The 17,185-nt window shown below is 57.9% G+C and overlaps 2 protein-coding genes across 2 annotated transcripts in view; both read right to left on the bottom strand.

Moving 5' to 3' along the window:
- The window catches only part of ALDH3A2 (aldehyde dehydrogenase 3 family member A2), a 121,498-nt gene that overhangs the window by 68,592 nt on the left and 35,721 nt on the right, over positions 1 to 17,185 (bottom strand). The gene's annotated exons all lie outside the window — the stretch shown is intronic.
- SLC47A1 (solute carrier family 47 member 1) overlaps positions 1 to 17,185 on the bottom strand; it is a 38,149-nt gene that overhangs the window by 7,838 nt on the left and 13,126 nt on the right. The window contains exons 4-12 of the mRNA XM_054708806.1: positions 12,703 to 12,851; positions 11,818 to 11,860; positions 9,151 to 9,195; positions 7,770 to 7,867; positions 7,394 to 7,491; positions 7,184 to 7,297; positions 7,037 to 7,104; positions 2,511 to 2,619; positions 2,331 to 2,406 (exon numbers count right to left, since the gene is read on the bottom strand). Coding sequence (XP_054564781.1) covers positions 2,331 to 2,406; positions 2,511 to 2,619; positions 7,037 to 7,104; positions 7,184 to 7,297; positions 7,394 to 7,491; positions 7,770 to 7,867; positions 9,151 to 9,195; positions 11,818 to 11,860; positions 12,703 to 12,851 — 800 coding nt within the window. The remainder of the gene's footprint in view (positions 1 to 2,330; positions 2,407 to 2,510; positions 2,620 to 7,036; positions 7,105 to 7,183; positions 7,298 to 7,393; positions 7,492 to 7,769; positions 7,868 to 9,150; positions 9,196 to 11,817; positions 11,861 to 12,702; positions 12,852 to 17,185) is intronic.

The raw sequence follows: 17,185 nt of genomic DNA, 5'->3' as shown, positions 1-17,185 counted from the left end.
CGGCTGAGAGAAACCAAACGAAATGAAAAGGAAACAGAAGAGTCTCTCTTCCACTCCTGTCCCAGTCCTAACCCCCACCCCGTCCTGACCCCCCTCCTAACCCCCCCTCCTAACCCCACCACCCCCGTCCTGACCCCCACCTGTCCTGACCCCCCACGCCCCCAGTCCTAACCCCCCTCCTAACCCCACCACCCCATCCTAACCCCCACCCCGTCCTGACCCCCCACGCCCCCAGTCCTAACCCCCCTCCTAACCCCACCACCCCCGTCCTGACCCCCACCCGTCCTGACCCCCCTCCTAACCCCACCACCCCCGTCCTAACCCCCACCCCGTCCTGACCCCCCCTCCTAACCCCACCACCCCCGTCCTAACCCCCACCCCGTCCTGACCCCCCCTCCTAACCCCACCACCCCCGTCCTAACCCCCACCCCATCCTGATCCCCCCTCCTAACCCCACCACCCCGTCCTAACCCCCACCCCCATCCTGACCCCCCACCCCCGTCCTGACCCCCCACCCCCGTCCTGACCCCCCACGCCCCCAATCCTAACCCCTCTCCTAACCCCACTACTCCCGTCCTAACCCCCACCTCCGTCCTGACCCCACCCCCCCACCCCGCCCTGACCCCACCACACCCATTCCTAACCCCACCACCCCCGTCCTGACCCCACCACCCCACAACCGATAACGATTCCACCACTGTCTGTATTAGTTCAGTGTTTATGAGAAATAGGAAATACAAATATATATTCTTATTTTCCCCTTCTAGACTCTACTGTTCCATACTGTAGCATTCGCTATATGATGCTCTGCACTTCTATTTTCCACCTAACACGTCCCATGCCCTTTTATATTCCACCAAAATACATTGTTTAATGTGCTGTGAATTCTACCCGCCAAGGTGCTGTTACGGTTTAAAGTTCGTGTGAGTAAGTGGCAATGCCCTGCCTTCTTTTCTGCGGGGCGGACCGGTCAGTTTGGTTCCAAGCTCCCATTCGCTTCATGAGCAGAAGGTGGGCTTTCCCTGTCCCTGCTTTCTGGAACGGCTCAGACAGCATTGCCTTATCTGAGTTTTAAGGTTTTATAAAATCCTCCTCTGGAACCCTCTAGGGTTGGTGATTTTGAAATTTTAAAACAATTTTTTCTTATTTCTTCTAAGGAAATCCATCTTTTTAGACCTTCTATGTTGTCTCGGGCAAGTTCTGATAAATTATTTTCCTAGAAAATGATCTTTTCCTTCCAGATTTTTAAATTCACGTGCACACGTTATGCACACTAGTGGCCTGTGCTTTGAGCATGATTGCTGTGTTCCCCGACTTTGAGGGGGGTGTCTCCGTCCCTCTCCGATCGGGTCCGGTGTATGTCATTGCTGGAACCTCTGTGGTCGCCTCCGCCAGTTTCAGCGACCCGGCCAGCCTGCCGATTGTCTGCACGTTTTCAATGGCGTCTTCTCATCTCATCCAAGGCATCGTCTGGGAGCCTTTTGCTTATTCACTTTCCTGCTCTGCATGGTTTCCGGAAGGGGACGGACTCCGAACCAAACGCCCACTTTCCCCCTGAAGCCACAGCGCAGCGAGCACATCTGATACAGGACTTCTGATCCCTCTGGAGAGAACGAAGGGGCCTATGGCTGCCTTCCCACTCCTGCTGCAGGGGCGACAGTTACACAGCCTCGCCTCCCACTGCGGAGGGGCTGAGGCCAAGCTGACTACCTCCTGCCTGGAGAATAGTCCAGAAGCTTAGTCCTGCCCCTCCACCTGCTTTTCGCCTCCGTGATGGGAGTCGGTTTGCGTTTTGTAATTGCTGATCAAAAGCCCCAGATCAGAGGTGGCCCCACAGTCTATCCACAGAGGAATGCCCGGGCTGGAAGCAGCAGCGCCAGCCACAGCCGCCGCGCCGCAGGGGCGTTCATCGTGGGTTAGATTTCTGCCTCAGAATCAATCAGATAATGCAGCTTTGACCCACAGCCCTCAGGGGCGACTTTAACTGCCATCCCGTTTGACAGGCGTCTTATGTAAATACTACAAACCAGGAGCTCCGGCAAATTCTGAGATATCACGATGATTTTTGTCATTGGAACAAAATAACTAACTGAAAAGGTCATCAATGGGACCCGAAAGGAGTTTCCTCCTTTATGAGTATCCTGAGCACCAGAGCATATGCCACCACCAATGCCAGGAAATGGGTTCCTCGCCCGGCAGTCTCCCCAGGGAACATCAGTGCGTTTCTGATGTTGCAAATGGACCGCTCTAAGAGGCAAGGCCCCAGGAGGCCCAGCGGGAACGCATCTGCCAGCGTGTCTCTACCGCAGGTGTCTCATCTCGGCACTCACCGGTCCGTAGTGAAAATGTACCCCACCAGATCCTTACAGCTTAACAGCAGGACGCAAAAGGCTACGGCAAAGAGTTCTGGAGGCGAAATGAGAGAAACAGCCCGTGAGAAAGGAGGTCTGTGGGCCGGGCGCCTGCGGTCCGCGCAGACGGCTCAGGGGAGTCCCGGCGGGAATGAGCACCTGTGACCAGCACGGAGACGGTGGAGCACCTCTTGGCCTGCTCGATGTCTCCGGCGCCCAGCGCATTCCCAATCCGGACGCTGGCAGCCACGCTGAAGCCCGTGGGTATCTACAAGGAGAAGGGAACCGTGAGAGCAGGAACCAGCCCTGCCTCCCAGCTCCTGAGCCTGGCTCCGCACCTTCCCAGGGAAGAGGGACTCGGCAAACCGTGCTTCGCGCCTCGTTGGTAGAACTTGGTCCTAGAGCTGTAAGAAGGGTGATCTGCAGCATCCTTGTGTCTCGCTGGCAGCCGCCAGGCTAACATGGGACCTGGAACCCTGGGCTGTGATCCTTGTCACAAGCCTGGCTTTGCGGCAGAGCTTCCCGCCTGGGTGCTGGGAGGGCTGCACCGTCACTTCCGCCCGTGGGCGTGAAAGGATAGATGCCAGGAGCCCAAACAGGTCTGTTCTGAAAGACCCTCAAGGGGGCAAGTTTAGAAAACAGAATCCTAAAATGATGACCCCTCCCCCTGCAAATGTTGGATAAAAAGAACTTAGGAAAACAGAGACCCCAGACCAAGCCAAGAGCAGTGCTGCCCTCTGGAGGGCAGAGGTGGTGCCAGCGGAGACAGAGGACAGCAGCGTGGCCTGCGGTTAGGAACAGGGATTCTGAAGCCAGACTGCCCGGGTTCAGGTCCCCGTCCAGGCACCTGCGCTCACTAGCCCTCAGTTATCTGTGAAAGAGACCTCATAAGAGGACCTGCATATTAGGGTTATGTTGGGATTAAATGAGTCCATCATGCTAACTGCTTAGAACAGTGCCTCAAACATAGCAATTATTCAGGAGCAAATAGCCATTATTATCTATATACTAGAGGCCTGGTGCACAGATTCGTGCACTGGTGGGGTCCCGCGGCGTGGCCTGCTGGGATGGGGCCTAAACCGGCAGTCTGACATCCCCCAAGGGATGTAGTAGTGCGGGAAGTGGCAGGCGGCCGGGGAGGAGCCCAAGCCTGGGCGGGGCGCTGTGCCGCTCCCACTCATCCCAGCCCGCTGCGCCTGCCGCTGCTCAGTAGGCTCGCTGCAGCTCCACTGCGGTTTCCACGTGCCCATCCTAGGGCAATACGAGCGCATCCATGACTGAGAAGCAGCTGCGGGCTCATGCCCAGTCAGTCCAGATGCTGGTCCAGATCCCCCCCTCCCCCGTTCAGATGGAGGAGGGGCACACAGGGGGCGTGTTCATGGGAGAGGCTCCCATCCGTCAGCTGAGCAGTGCTTCCCCTGTGGGAGTGCACTGACCACCAGGCGGCAGCTCCTGCAGTGAGCCTCTGCCCCCGGTGGTCAGTGTGCATCATAGTGACCGGTTGGACAGTCGAAATGTCACTATGACACACACTGACCACCAGGGGGCAGACGCTCAATGCACAGGCATGCAAACATGGAACAGACTGATGAATCTCAGAGGGAAGGGGGGAGAGGGGAGGGTGGGAAGAGATTAACCAAAGATCTTATATGTATACTGGAGGCCTGGTGCACAGATTCGTGCACTGGTGGGGTCCCTCCTCCTGGCCTGCGGGGATCAGGCTGAAACCAGGTCTCCGACATCCCCTGAGGGGTCTCAGATTGCGAGAGGGCGCAGGCCAGGCCAAGGGACCCCACCAGTGCACGTGTTATCTATAAATTTACCACGTGAGAAATTAAGTATTAATTAAGGCAAAATATTTATCACTCATTTAAACAAGGATTTTGCCTTAGGATCAGGATCGCTAAAGGAAGGGCTATAGAAACTGGCAGAGCAGGCATATAAAAGAAATGGGAGACCAGGCCCTAGTGGGAGCAAACACAGGGGTCTCCCGACAACTTCTTTATCATCACAATGCAAAGGAGTGTGACTTGATGGTGGAAACCGGGCAGACAGTGCTTTCACCAAGTAGCCAGTTAACATCACCAATGGGACAAATCTGGTAACGGCTAAATGCCACCAGGTGTTAGACCTTGGTTAAGCACCTCAGTTCTTGAGTTTGGCTGGGAAAGAATTCAGAGCCAAGGAACTCGAATTATAAGAGAAAGCTTATTTAGAAAGTCACAGAGGTGGGAGAAGTGAGCCAGCTGGGCAGTGTGGGCTCAGGAAGCAAGCTATAGCAGCAAAAGAAGGGCCTTTAGAGCTTAGGAAAAAGAAAGGCAGAGAGAGAGAGGGGAAGAAAGAAAGAAGGAAGGAAGGAAGGAAGGAAGGAAGGAAGGAAGGAAGGAAGGAAGGAAGGAAGGAAGATAAGATAGGAAAGGGAAAGGTAACACGGCCTGCCCTCAGGCATTTGTGTTGTGACAACTATTTGGCAAGTCCGGCAATCAAATGAGATCTTTCAGATGGGGATCATGTTGGAGGACGGAAGCCCAGCAGTGGACACATCAGTAGGAGCCTCGCCACCCCCTGCCAGTGAGCCCACAGGAAGACTCCACCCCCTGCCAGTGAGCCCACAGGAAGACCCCCCCACCCCCTCCCAGTGAGCCCACAGGAAGACCCCCCCACCCCCTGTCAGTGAGCCCACAGGAAGACCCCCCCAGCCCCTGCCAGTGAGCCCACAGGAAGACCCCCCCACCCCCTCCCAGTGAGCCCACAGGAAGACCCCCCCACCCCCTGTCAGTGAGCCCACAGGAAGACCCCACCCCCTGCCAGTGAGCCCACAGGAAGACCCACCCACCCCCTGTCAGTGAGCCCACAGGAAGACCACCCCACCCCCTGCCAGTGAGCCCACAGGAAGACCCCCCCACCCCCTGTCAGTGAGCCCACAGGAAGACCACCCCACCCCCTGCCAGTGAGCCCACAGGAAGACCCCCCCACCCCCTGTCAGTGAGCCCACAGGAAGACCCCCCCACCCCCTGTCAGTGAGCCCACAGGAAGACCCCCCACCCCCTGTCAGTGAGCCCACAGGAAGACCCCCCCACCCCCTGTCAGTGAGCCCACAGGAAGACCCCCCCCACCCCCTGTCAGTGAGCCCACAGGAAGACCCCACCCCCTGCAGTGAGCCCATAGGAAGACCCCCCCAGCCCCTGCCAGTGAGCTCACAAGAAGACCCCCCACCCCCTGCCAGTGAGCTCACAAGAAGACCCCCCACCCCCTGCCAGTGAGCCCACAGGAAGACCCCCCACCCCCTCCCAGTGAGCCCACAGGAAGACCCCACCCCCTGCAGTGAGCCCATAGGAAGACCCCCCCAGCCCCTGCCAGTGAGCTCACAAGAAGACCCCCCACCCCCTGCCAGTGAGCTCACAAGAAGACCCCCCACCCCCTGTCAGTGAGCCCACAGGAAGACCCCCCCACCCCCTGTCAGTGAGCCCACAGGAAGACCCCCCCAGCCCCTGCCAGTGAGCCCACAGGAAGACTCCACCCCCTGCAGTGAGCCCATAGGAAGACCCCCCCAGCCCCTGCCAGTGAGCTCACAAGAAGACCCCCCACCCCTTGCCAGTGAGCTCACAAGAAGACCCCCCACCCCCTGCCAGTGAGCCCACAGGAAGACCCCCCCACCCCCTGCCATGAGCCCACAGGAAGAGCCCCCCACCCCCTCCCAGTGAGTCCACAGGAAGACCCCCCCACCCCCTGCCAGTGAGCCCACAGGAAGAGCCCCCCACCCCCTGCCAGTGAGCCCACAGGAAGACCCCACCCCCTGTCAGTGAGCCCACAGGAAGACCCTCCACCCCCTCCCAGTGAGCCCACAGGAAGACCCCACCCCCTGTCAGTGAGCCCACAGGAAGACCCCCCACCCCCTGCCAGTGAGCCCACAGGAAGACCCCACCCCCTGCCAGTGAGCCCACAGGAAGACCCCACCCCCTGCCAGTGAGCCCACAGGAAGACCCTCCACCCCCTGCCAGTGAGCCCACAGGAAGACCCACCCCTTGTCAGTGAGCCCACAGGAAGACCCCACCTCCTGCCAGTGAGCCCACAGGAAGACCCCACCCCCTGCCAGTGAGCCCACAGGAAGACCCCACCCCCTGCCAGTGAGCCCACAGGAAGACCCCTCCACCCCCTGCCAGTGAGCCCACAGGAAGACCCCCCCACCCCCTGCCAGTGAGCCCACAGGAAGACCCCCCCACCCCCTGTCAGTGAGCCCACAGGAAGACCCCACCCCCTGCAGTGAGCCCATAGGAAGACCCCCCCAGCCCCTGCCAGTGAGCTCACAAGAAGACCCCCCACCCCCTGCCAGTGAGCCCACAGGAAGACCCCACCCCCTGTCAATGAGCCCACAGGAAGACCCTCCACCCCCTGCCAGTGAGCCCACAGGAAGACCCCACCCCCTGTCAGTGAGCCCACAGGAAGACCCCACCCCCTGCCAGTGAGCCCACAGGAAGACCCCACCCCCTGCCAGTGAGCCCACAGGAAGACCCCACCCCCTGCCAGTGAGCCCACAGGAAGACCCCACCTAACCAAAAGGACCTCTCAGGCTCTGGGATAAAATTTTACGTAGGACTGAATGATATGAACAGGCCTACGCTTGACTTAGGACCCTGTCAAGAGACACATTTAGCCCCTCCGCACAGCCCGTCTCAGACACTCACCATGAATACAATCGTGGCCAGTTCATACACGATGGACTGGGCCCCCAGCTCCACCATGCCGAGGATACCTGAGGAGAGAGCGCTGGTGCCACGCTTCTGGGCAAGGCCCCCTCCGCCACCAGCCGTCCCCTCCCCTCCGGCACTGACCGCTCAGGAAGCTGCCGATCTCGTAGGCCCACCACTCCATGCACAGCATGAGCATGCTGGGGACGGCCAGGCGGAAGAAGGGGCCCCAGTCCTGCAGGCATTCCAGGGACCAGCCTGAGGCGGGACACACACCGTTACCACAGCTGGGCGTCCTGGAGCTCCCCGGAGGCAGAGCCCACGTCCAGGTGGAAAACAAAAGACAGCCTTTACCTCCCCAAGTAGCTTGATGCAGCTTCTTCAGGAAGATGTAGAGAAAGAGGAGCAGAGCCAGGGAAAACTGGGAAATCAAGTTGGCCAGTGCCGAGCCCCTGGGAAGAACAGTCCTGTGAGGGGAGTGCCGTTCTCCGCCCTTCCCAGCCTCCCTCAGCAGGGGGAGCGCCATCCCGCGCTGGGATAGCTGAGGTCGGCCCTGCCATCATCCTTCCAGAGCATTACTCTCCTCCACCCCCGACCGGACCGTTTTCCCGAGCGTCCAAGGAGGGGACCACACGTGGACACGGCCAGGTAAAGGTCTCACTGCCCCCAGCCTTGGAGAAGCCACATGCCGTCATGCCTTCTCCCTGTCCCAAGAATTGGTTGGACTCACATCACCCCAAGATGCAGCTCATGGAGAAACAGATAGTTGACGAGAGCGTTGACGAGGTTGGCTGCAACTCCGGTTAGGATCTGGGGCAGTATGATTCCCTAGAGCGAGGAGAGACCGCACCCTGCTGGAGACCCCTGGAACAGGGCGGGCCACAGGCTGCCACGGGAGCCGCCGTCCTGTGGGTTCCTCCTGCTGCGCTTACCTTCCCACCCTCCCCGCACCTCCCCTCCTCCTCTCTGAGCCACGGAGAGGCCAGGGCGGGAGGTGGGACGCAGAGGGAAAGAGGAGAAACGCCACAGCAGTGCCAGCACCGGCAGGGATTGAATCGCATAAACAAGTTGCTTTCCACACTGGACTGTGGGTGAAAGAACAGCACTTTCTCAAGCAAAACGGAGATTTGGAAACGAGTGTGGGATGCGTTCCATCCTATCTGGCTCTGCTCACAAGCTCAGAGCAGAAGCGTCCAGTCTTATCTGGCATCTCAAATCTAAGCCTTGCCGCGTGAGAGTAACACGGCAGTGGGCGGAGGAAGGGAACAGCTGCTTGCCAGGCAGCAGGAAACAGCCACTAGCGAAAGCCGGTGAGTTCATAGGGAACAATGTCTCCCACCTGCGGTGTCACCTCGCCCCTTCGAGTCCTTTCTCATCTCTGGGAAACCTGGTTCTCTGAACCCACATCTGTAAAAACCTTGCTGTTTGAAACCCTGTCGGTAAAAATAGAGCACCCCCCTCTGCCTGGAGGGTTGAAGTCAGAGTCTCACAAACAGGGCCGTCTCCGTGTCCCACCCACGGGCAACGCTCCACGAGCTCCCGCACAGCCACCGACTGGACCTGAGCTTGGCGGTTTCCCGCAGAGGGGACTTGGGTGGAGCGCGCAGGCCTGGCCTCAATGTCTCCACTCGGCCTGCTTGCTCCGACCTCCCGAAGCCGGCTTCCTTGGGATTTCACTGAACTCCACCAGCTTTGGTGAGAAGCCACGGCCCCTTCCGATCTGTCGAAGCTCCGGTTGACAGACCTGACTGTCGGGCTGTGCATTTGTCTCGGTGGCCTCGGTGGTCTTGGGCTCAGAGGCCAGGACAAAGGTCTTGGCCAACCATTTGCGTGGGCCACTTATTTATCAGGAGACCCTGGTTAGTTTAAGCGAGGGAGTTAGGTGGGCCGAGCTGCATTTCGGGGGGAGGTGGAAGTAGATAGAGTGAAGTGCAAGTGAGTACAGGAGGGCAGGACCCGCAGCGGGGAGAGGCCGAGGCCACTGCAGGTACCCCGGAGCGGCAGCTGGGGGCATTAAGGCAGTGCTGGCAGGCGGCTCCCCATCCGGCCCCCCATCCCTGAAAGCTGTGAACTCCTATTAGCCCCCAAAGGAAGAGGAAAGTCGGCATTACCTGGGTGAGCAAATATTTAACTTGTAATGTGTAAAGAAATGTCGCCTACAAGAGAAAAACAGACACGGATGTTCACATTGTGGCCTGGCCTTGTAGAGAGAGCTGAGAGCCACTGCTCTACTGCCCTTTGCTCCCACAGGGACCACAGAGCTGTGTCATCAGGGAGGGGGCGGGGAGAGGGGGGTCCAGAGCCGAGGGTTCGGCACCTCTCCTGAACACGCACATGACCCGGCTGGCCCTGGGTCGGGGGACAGCTTCCCGGGTTCAGTGAGGACTCGTAGGTGATGGGCTGGAAAGCAAGCCCTGGGCCAGCTCTAGGGACGCTCCTGCTATAGGCCAGCCTGCAGTCCTCCCGCTAACACAGGAACGAAAGTAAACTGCTTAGGTCTCAGGCCGCCTTCAAGACCACAACACGGACGGATGAGAGCAGGCGACTACTCTCAATGGCTGAATTGTGTCCCCGTCGTGTGCTGGACCCCAACCCCCGATGTGACTGAATTTGCCGACGATCTTTAAAGACGTGATTAAGTGGAAGTGAGGCCCTGAGGATGGCCCTGACCCAGCTGGACTGGTGTCCTCCTAAGAAGACAAGAGACACGACAGTTTCCTGCGCAAGGAAGGGCACGGCCGTGGGCAGAGGCGAGAGGGCGGCTGCCGGCCAAAGAGGAGGTCTCAGAGGCAACCAGCCTGCGACACCTTGACCTGGGACGTTAGCTCCAAAATGATGAGAAACTAGATTTCTGGGTTTGAGCCTCCCCGTCCGTGGCATTTCGTCACGGCAGCCCTGGCTTAGCTGCGGGAATGCTTCGGAGGGTTGCATCCCCAGGCGATTTCGTCCTTGTGCGAACACCCTGAGTGTGCTACATAAACCTGGGGGTCGGCCTACGGCACGCCAGCCTGTGCGCTAGAGCCCACGACTCTGAAGGGTGGGGATGCATTTCCCTCTAACCCTCCTGGGTTCTTGGCTGAGACACCCCTGTAATAAAAGGCAGATTGACGGAGAAAAACAACTGCCTCGGTGGAATGCAGATTGTTCTGAGCTGGAGAGAACTTGAACTGCAGGCTCAAGAGAAACGTCTGCTCCTTCCTGTAACTACCGAGAGCTTGATTAGGGCTGTTGCCCGTAACGAGAGATTCTCACCTACATGGCAAGGAAAGCCTTCATTTCATGAACATCTGCTCTTTGCGTCACCCTGCAATGACCCTTTGAAGTCCCCAACACACTTGGCTTCGTCCCAGCTCAGACGGCTTATATACCCAGATCCCCGTCTATCTCGCAGCTTCCCCTGCATGTGGGGTTCCTGACTCTCTCGTGTACCCGGCGTTCCCACTCATATGTAGTGTCGACGTAAGAAATGTCCAAACCTCTAGAGAATGTTGGTGAGTCTGTCTGGGCCAGACCGGCGGCAGCTGCAGGAAGCAGAACCGCCACGGGGGAGCAAACGCGCAGAGGACGGCGACGTGCACCTTGTTTTATGCATTAGCACCAAAGGAGAAGACGCGCGGGGGGGCGGGGGGGGAGGTCCACGGTGATGGAGTAGGGAGGGGAGAGAGCAACGTGGGGAAACCACCGAGATTGGTGGGTAGAGAGAAAAATGAATAGACACAAACTTCTTTTGACTGGTGGGCATCTCCACAGCACATGGAGATGGTATGTGGGGAACAGGGGAACAGTGAGGGGCTCTGTGGGCTCCTGCTCTGGGGGGAGGTTGTGCCCTGACGGGTCTGGAAAAAGGGGTTACCCTGACATTCCAAAGGTATGTTATCCGAGGTGCAAAGGCAGTAGACAGGCGCAGTGAAGGTAAAGACTAGCCTTTGTCAGGGAAGACGCTGGCCCGCTCCAGGGCTGCCGGCCATGGCTCGCTTTTTGTTAGGAAGTTTTGATTTCAGACCATCCTTTGTGGTTCCTTTAGGTCTCTGAGGTGCCAGTCCTGCCATGCAGGCCTCCCCTGAGCTTGTCAGGTTTAGTATGTGGCCCCTTTTCGTCCACAGAATGTATTAAATGTGGTTATTTTCTCTTGCTAATCTGTCCCATGTCTGTTTGATTATTAGACCAGCCAGAGGAACCCTGAGGGTAGAGGAAACTCTTCCTCCCCCACAAGCTCCATTAAAATCTTATGGGACCAGCATCGCATACGTGCCCACCCCCCCACCCCCCCACTCCCCAACCCCCCCTACTCCCCGTAAACCTCATGGAGCAGCTCACCCCATGGCGGCTAAGCCCCACCTCACGGCAGCTACGCCCCAACCGCATGGCGGCTACGCCCCAACCTCACGGCCGTGTCAAACATGAACACACACTCGTGGTCGGTGCCATCACAGTGAGCAAGCGCAAAACAAATCTAAAGGGTCCGAGTGAGGCCTCAGGTGATTGAGATGCGGAAGCGTGTCCCCTTACCGAAGAGAAGGCCCGAGCTCCTCTCTGCATGACCCCAGAGTCCCTCCAGCTCTAGGAGTCAGGACAGTGCCCACTGGGGTCACCTGGACCTTGGGCTTCCTTGAGGGACAGATGTTTGTGTCCTTCCTGAGCATAATGAAAACCGCGCTTTCCGGAATGAGCCCCCGTCACATGGGGGATCCCCAGATCCAAGTCACCGAGCTCGTGGTGTCTCAGCTGCGTTTCTCAGTGAACCCCGAGGAGAAACAGCTTAACGCTTGGAAACTTACGGGGAGGGCTGGGATGAAGGTCATGACGTAGGTGTGGGTAAGCCTGCACAACGAAAAGAAAAGGAAAGTGGCGAGGTCTCCATCTCAAGGAAAACGGAGGCAGGACAATCCAGCTGTCCCTGCCTTTCGCAGTCGTGGCTCTTTCTAGATGAATGGACTAAACTGCTGGAGCAGATGTGCACATTTACAACAGAACTGTCATCGCATAACCCAAGGACCTCTCTGGTTCTGCCTTTAGCTCTAGGGCGGCATTTTCCCAACTCAGCACTGTGGCTGCTGAATTGTCTGCTGTGGGCAGCTTCCCTGTGGTTTGTAGCATCTTGGGCTTCTACCAGGAGCAATGCCCTCATACCAGTTCTGATAACAGAATGTCTCCCGACATTGCCACCTGCCCCCTGGGTTCAGAGCCGCTGGTCTGAGACAAGGACTGCCCTGGTAGGTCTCAATCTTGGCAGCCTGTGAGGTCATCTCGGTGACCTCTGGAGCCACTGCCGCCACGGCTGCCCCGGACCAATGAGACAGAGCGCTGGGGGGGGGGGGGGGGGAGGAGGACCGCAGGGGTGGGCTTTGACAGCACTGAGGCGACTCCTAGCACCCAGGGTCCGTAAGCACAGCCCACACTAAACACCGTCCGCGACCACCTCTCCCGGAGAGGCTGCCAAATCTTACTTCTCCCCGGACTGTTGGCCTTTGCCGTCACCAGGTGAGGGGGTCTGGATCACAGGTGCAGGCGTGCGCAGCACCAGGCCTGGCAGAATCAACCGGGGGAAGCTTGCCGCCTCGTGTGGGGCCGCGGCCCTGGCCTTTGGCATTTGCAGAGGCCAGACCTGGATGGGAGCATCTTTCTGCCGGGACGGCCCTCCCGCGCTGCCCGGCCCTTCTTACCTGGCCACGGCCGGGTCCTGCCTGAGGAGCAGCAGGAGGTGCTGGGTGTTGAGGAAGAGCGCCCAGCAGGGGAGGCAGCAGAGCAGCAGGATGAGCGCGCCCCGCTGCAGGATGACGCCCACGTGCTTCTTGTTGGGGCTGCCGTATGTCTGGGGGCACACAGCCAAAGCAAAGCCATCAGTACCCCACGCCCCCCAGGCCTTCGATCGCGCCTCATGGAGGACAAGTGGCCCTAAAGACGTGGCTGCATTCTTTTCTCCGCTGTCCCTTACAATCACCTGGGAGCATCCTCAAAACACTGAGGCGGGGTCTCGCTGAAGGTAGTCTGGATTTGACCAGTCCAGGGTGGGGCCCAAATATCATAATTTTAAAAAGCTTTCTGCTCGGCTGGTGTGGCTCAGGAGTTGAGCATCGCCCTATGAACCAGGAGGTCATGGTTCGATTCCCGGTCAGGGCACATGCTCAGGGTTTTGGGCTCGATTCCCAGTGTGGGACGTGCAGGAGGCAGCTGATTCATAATTCTCTCTCAACATTGATGTTTCCATCTCCCTCTCCCTCTCCCTTCCTCTCTGAAATCAATAAAAATGTTTTTAAAATAAATAAATAAAAGCTTTCTGGTTAGGGTTGCATCACCTAGAAACTTGTTAGAAATGCAATATATTGGGCCCCACCCAAGCCTTCTAAGCAGAAACTCCGGGGGAAGGGACGGTGCTGGCTGGGGCCAGCGGCTATTGGCTTACCCACACCAAACTGCGCATCCCTTCCCATGCCCCGTTCAGTGACGTGTGTGGTAGACTGACTCGCCACAGAGGGAGTTACTCACACCACTGGGATCAGCCCACGCACAAGTCAAAATGCTTCTCTCCGTGGAGACTACGCCACGGCCTGACCGCTGCCCACTGCTGCCTCGCCCACCACCCGCCGGATGCTGGCCACACGCTGCTTCCTGGCAATCCCGGACCCCGGACGATCACATCAGGCAGGCTGGTTCTGGAACAGGCTGTGGCCCTGCCTCAGGAAGTATGCAAGGCATTCGCCCTTATCTGGGTGGGGGCAGGTGTCATACCCAAGGCAGCTGGTTGATGTTTCTCTCACGTGGATGCTTCTCTCTCTTCCTGTCTCCCCTTTCTCTCTCTCTCTCTCTCTCTCTCTCTCTCTCTCTCTCTCTCTCTCTCTCTCTCTTTTTTCTCTCTCTCTCAAAAACAACAACAACAAAAAGCAAAACGCTGGTCAAACAGATTAGCTCTTGGAATCTCACAGGTGCGGTGCCATGTGAATGACATGTTTCAGTCACCCTGGAAGGCATGAGCTGGGCATTGTGGCAAAAATGGCAGAGAAAGAGTGCCCCTGGGTTTGGGTTCCAACTGTGGAAGAGGGCAGTGAGCAGACACTCCCTGATAGAAACCAATTGTCATAAGAATTTCCCTTCCCATCAAGGAGAGGGTCAACATGTTCATCGCCCGACCCTGCCAGGGGCACACTCCGATGCGGACTGCACGGCACGCCTTCACACAGGGAGTGCCCGCCAAACAGTCCCGTCTCCACGGGCTCAGCAGCTACTGCGCCTGCTGAGCACACAGAACCTCCGAAGCGCCTCCCCACCCCTGTGTCAGCCCTGTGACCTGCAAGAAAGGAGGGACATTCTGGCTGCAACTGGTGGCTCTAGCCGGGACAATCTGTCTATTGGGTGCTGTCGCCATTCCGCCGCCCACTGACACTATCCGGAGGGCAGCAGGAACCAATCACAGCAGCCAGTGGGCTGAGCTGAAAGTGGTTTGTCTGATCCCTGACCCTGGTGCAGCCAGTTGGGCTGTTCTAAATGGATGGACTCTGTGGCTTTGACCATGGGAGGCAGAGGGGGGGACAGCAATGAGCAAGCCTATATAGGGACAGGAGACGTGGGGAGACATCTGGGCTCACCTGCAAAAGCCAGGGGCAGAGCTGAGCTTTTCCTGCCCCTGCCCGCAGGCGTCCACACTTCCAGGTGAGCAGGAAGCAGACGCGCTGGCAACTGCGTCAGCAGGCACAGCAAATGGGAACACTGACGTGGACAGCCTAGGCCAGTGGTCGGCAAACTCGTCAGTCCACAGAGCCAAATACCAACAGTACAACGATTGACATTTCCTTTGAGAGCCAAATTTTTTAAACTTAAACTTCTTCTAATGCCACTTCTTCAAAATAGACTCGCCCAGGCCGTGGTATTTTGTGGAAGAGCCACACTCAAGGGGCCAAAGAGCCGCATGTGGCTCGCGAACCGCAGTTTGCCGACCACGGGCCTAGTGTCTGAATAGGATGGCAGTTAATGAGGCTGCTCCCACAAAGGGACTAGAAAAGTCCAAGTCCCATCTATGTACGGGGACCTCCATCATAGAGAGTGACGGTGGGGGTCACATTTCAGAGGACATGATGTGCAAGCACGGCCAGCCGAACACGGTACTGAATGGAGGTTCCATCTCCCCCGTAACCGACAGGCAGTGGGGCGGATAAATCAGGAAAACGATGTCCTTGAGCAACAGATAAAATTAGGAGCTGGAAAACCTGCATTGGCTGCATGAACAAAGGTGCTTTCGCAGACATTACACATTTATGGGCTTTTGTTGTTGTTGTTTTGGTTGTTGTTGCTGTTTTTAGAGAGAGAGGAAGGGGAGAGAAAGAGATTTGTTGTTCCACTTATTTATGCATTCATTGGATGATTCTTGTATGTGCCTGACTGGGAATCGAACCCGCAACCTTGGCATATTAGGACGATGCTCTGGCCAACTGAGCTACCTGGCCAGGGCCCCAGGCCTTACTACATTTAAATGACCAAACTGTGGTTGCTGTTGCCCCATGGCCACATTGGGGACTCAGCCAGAGGCCCTATACGTGAAGGTGTGGAAACCAAGGCGCAGTGGTGGCACAGATGCTTGCCCTGGGCCAGAGGGCGTGGTCATAAGGACACAAGACTGCTGTCCCTGGAACAGGGACCATTTACTGGAATCTGCAATGGGGTTCTGTGCGAAGGGTCAGTTACTTCACGACCCTGGATGGAGAGGAACTTCTCAGTCCCTGGGGGACCCTGTCACCCTAGGGAGGTAGGGACCCATGGAGACGAGCCATATGTGGCCTGGCACACACACCATTGAAAGAGGGGAGCAGGTAGGGGTCCCGGGCTGGCTAGTCCTCCCCCTCTTTACCTCCTCGTGCCAGGAAGCACCACCCCCCTGGCCAACACGTAGAGTCTGCACAGCCTGGCCAGGTTCCCACGGCCGTGGCTACGTCAACATCCAAAGACCAGGCTGTGAGTGTCACACTCATACAGGAAGACCTCCCAACTCAAGTCCCTCCTGACCTTGGACTTCTGCTGCTCTTGTGGCATCCAACAGTGATGGGGCAGAGGGGCACCCCAACTGAATGTGGTGTGTTGGGGGTTTTTTGTTACTGTTGTTGTTTTTATTGATTTCAGAGAGGAAGGGAGAGGGAGAGAGAGATAAAGACATCAATGATGAGAGAGAATCATTGAATGGCTGCCTCCTGCACACCCCACACTGGGGATCGAGCCTACAACCTGGGCATGTGCCTTTGACTGGAATCGAACCTGGGACCCTTCAATCCACAGGCTGATGCTCTATCCACTGAGCCAAACAGGCCAGGGCTGCATGTGGTGTTTTTTATACCAGATAAATCTGCTCGTATTTCTTCTTTGCTAACACATGTAAACGCCTCAGTGCCCCGACCCCATGTCCAGGTGACCTAGCACCCAGCTCGGATCCTGAGGGCCATGATGGAAACGTTGTTTCTAATACTTGGATCCCTGCTTTAATGTTTTTCTCTTTCTTGCACCTCTATATTGTTGCTGTGGACTCTGTCCCTAACGTGCGCAATTGGCGACTAAGCGAGCTGCCTCCCTGCTAATGAAGCCCCTTGCTGGCACCCAGGGCACCTCATGGGAGAGGCACAGGGTGGAAGGCGGAGAGACGCTGCCCTGGTGTGACTGCCTGGCCCTGCCAGGCCGCAGCGAGCTCTGGGACGGAACAGGGACGTCTGATGGGCCCTCCCCGTGCGTGGTGGTGTGATGCTGACCCGGCCCTGCCCTGGCAAGCATGCAAGGTCTTTCCCCTACCTGGGCGGGCCGCTGCAGGGCCCTCCCCATCCTGCCTGCCCCCCGGGCACAGAGGACTTGCCAGCCGCGCCTCCTCTGTAACCAGCTCGAGGGAATGCGGAGGGGTCAGCCTCTTCCTCGGGCCCTTGGCCCCGGGGGCTGGTAGGAGCACTCCTCCCTCCACCCAGGGCCCGGCCCTGCAGCATTTACCACACGCCCACGGGGAGCCGCCACCCAGGGTTTGCACGAGCCCCGTGGGCCTGGAGAAGCACGGGCTAACCCACACTTACTGAGGCGGAAAGCGACAGAAGGGACTTCTATAAGATGCCCCCTCTTTGGTCAAAATGCAGTCTGAGGAAGCCGCACCCGTGAGCACGACCTGCACAGCCGGAGGGGCGACGG

This window comes from Eptesicus fuscus, chromosome 20 (genome assembly GCF_027574615.1).
Source record: "Eptesicus fuscus isolate TK198812 chromosome 20, DD_ASM_mEF_20220401, whole genome shotgun sequence".
Taxonomy (NCBI): Eukaryota; Metazoa; Chordata; class Mammalia; order Chiroptera; family Vespertilionidae; genus Eptesicus; species Eptesicus fuscus.
The sequence above is the reverse complement of the archived record's forward strand: the minus strand, read 5'-3'. Positions and strand labels throughout refer to the sequence as shown.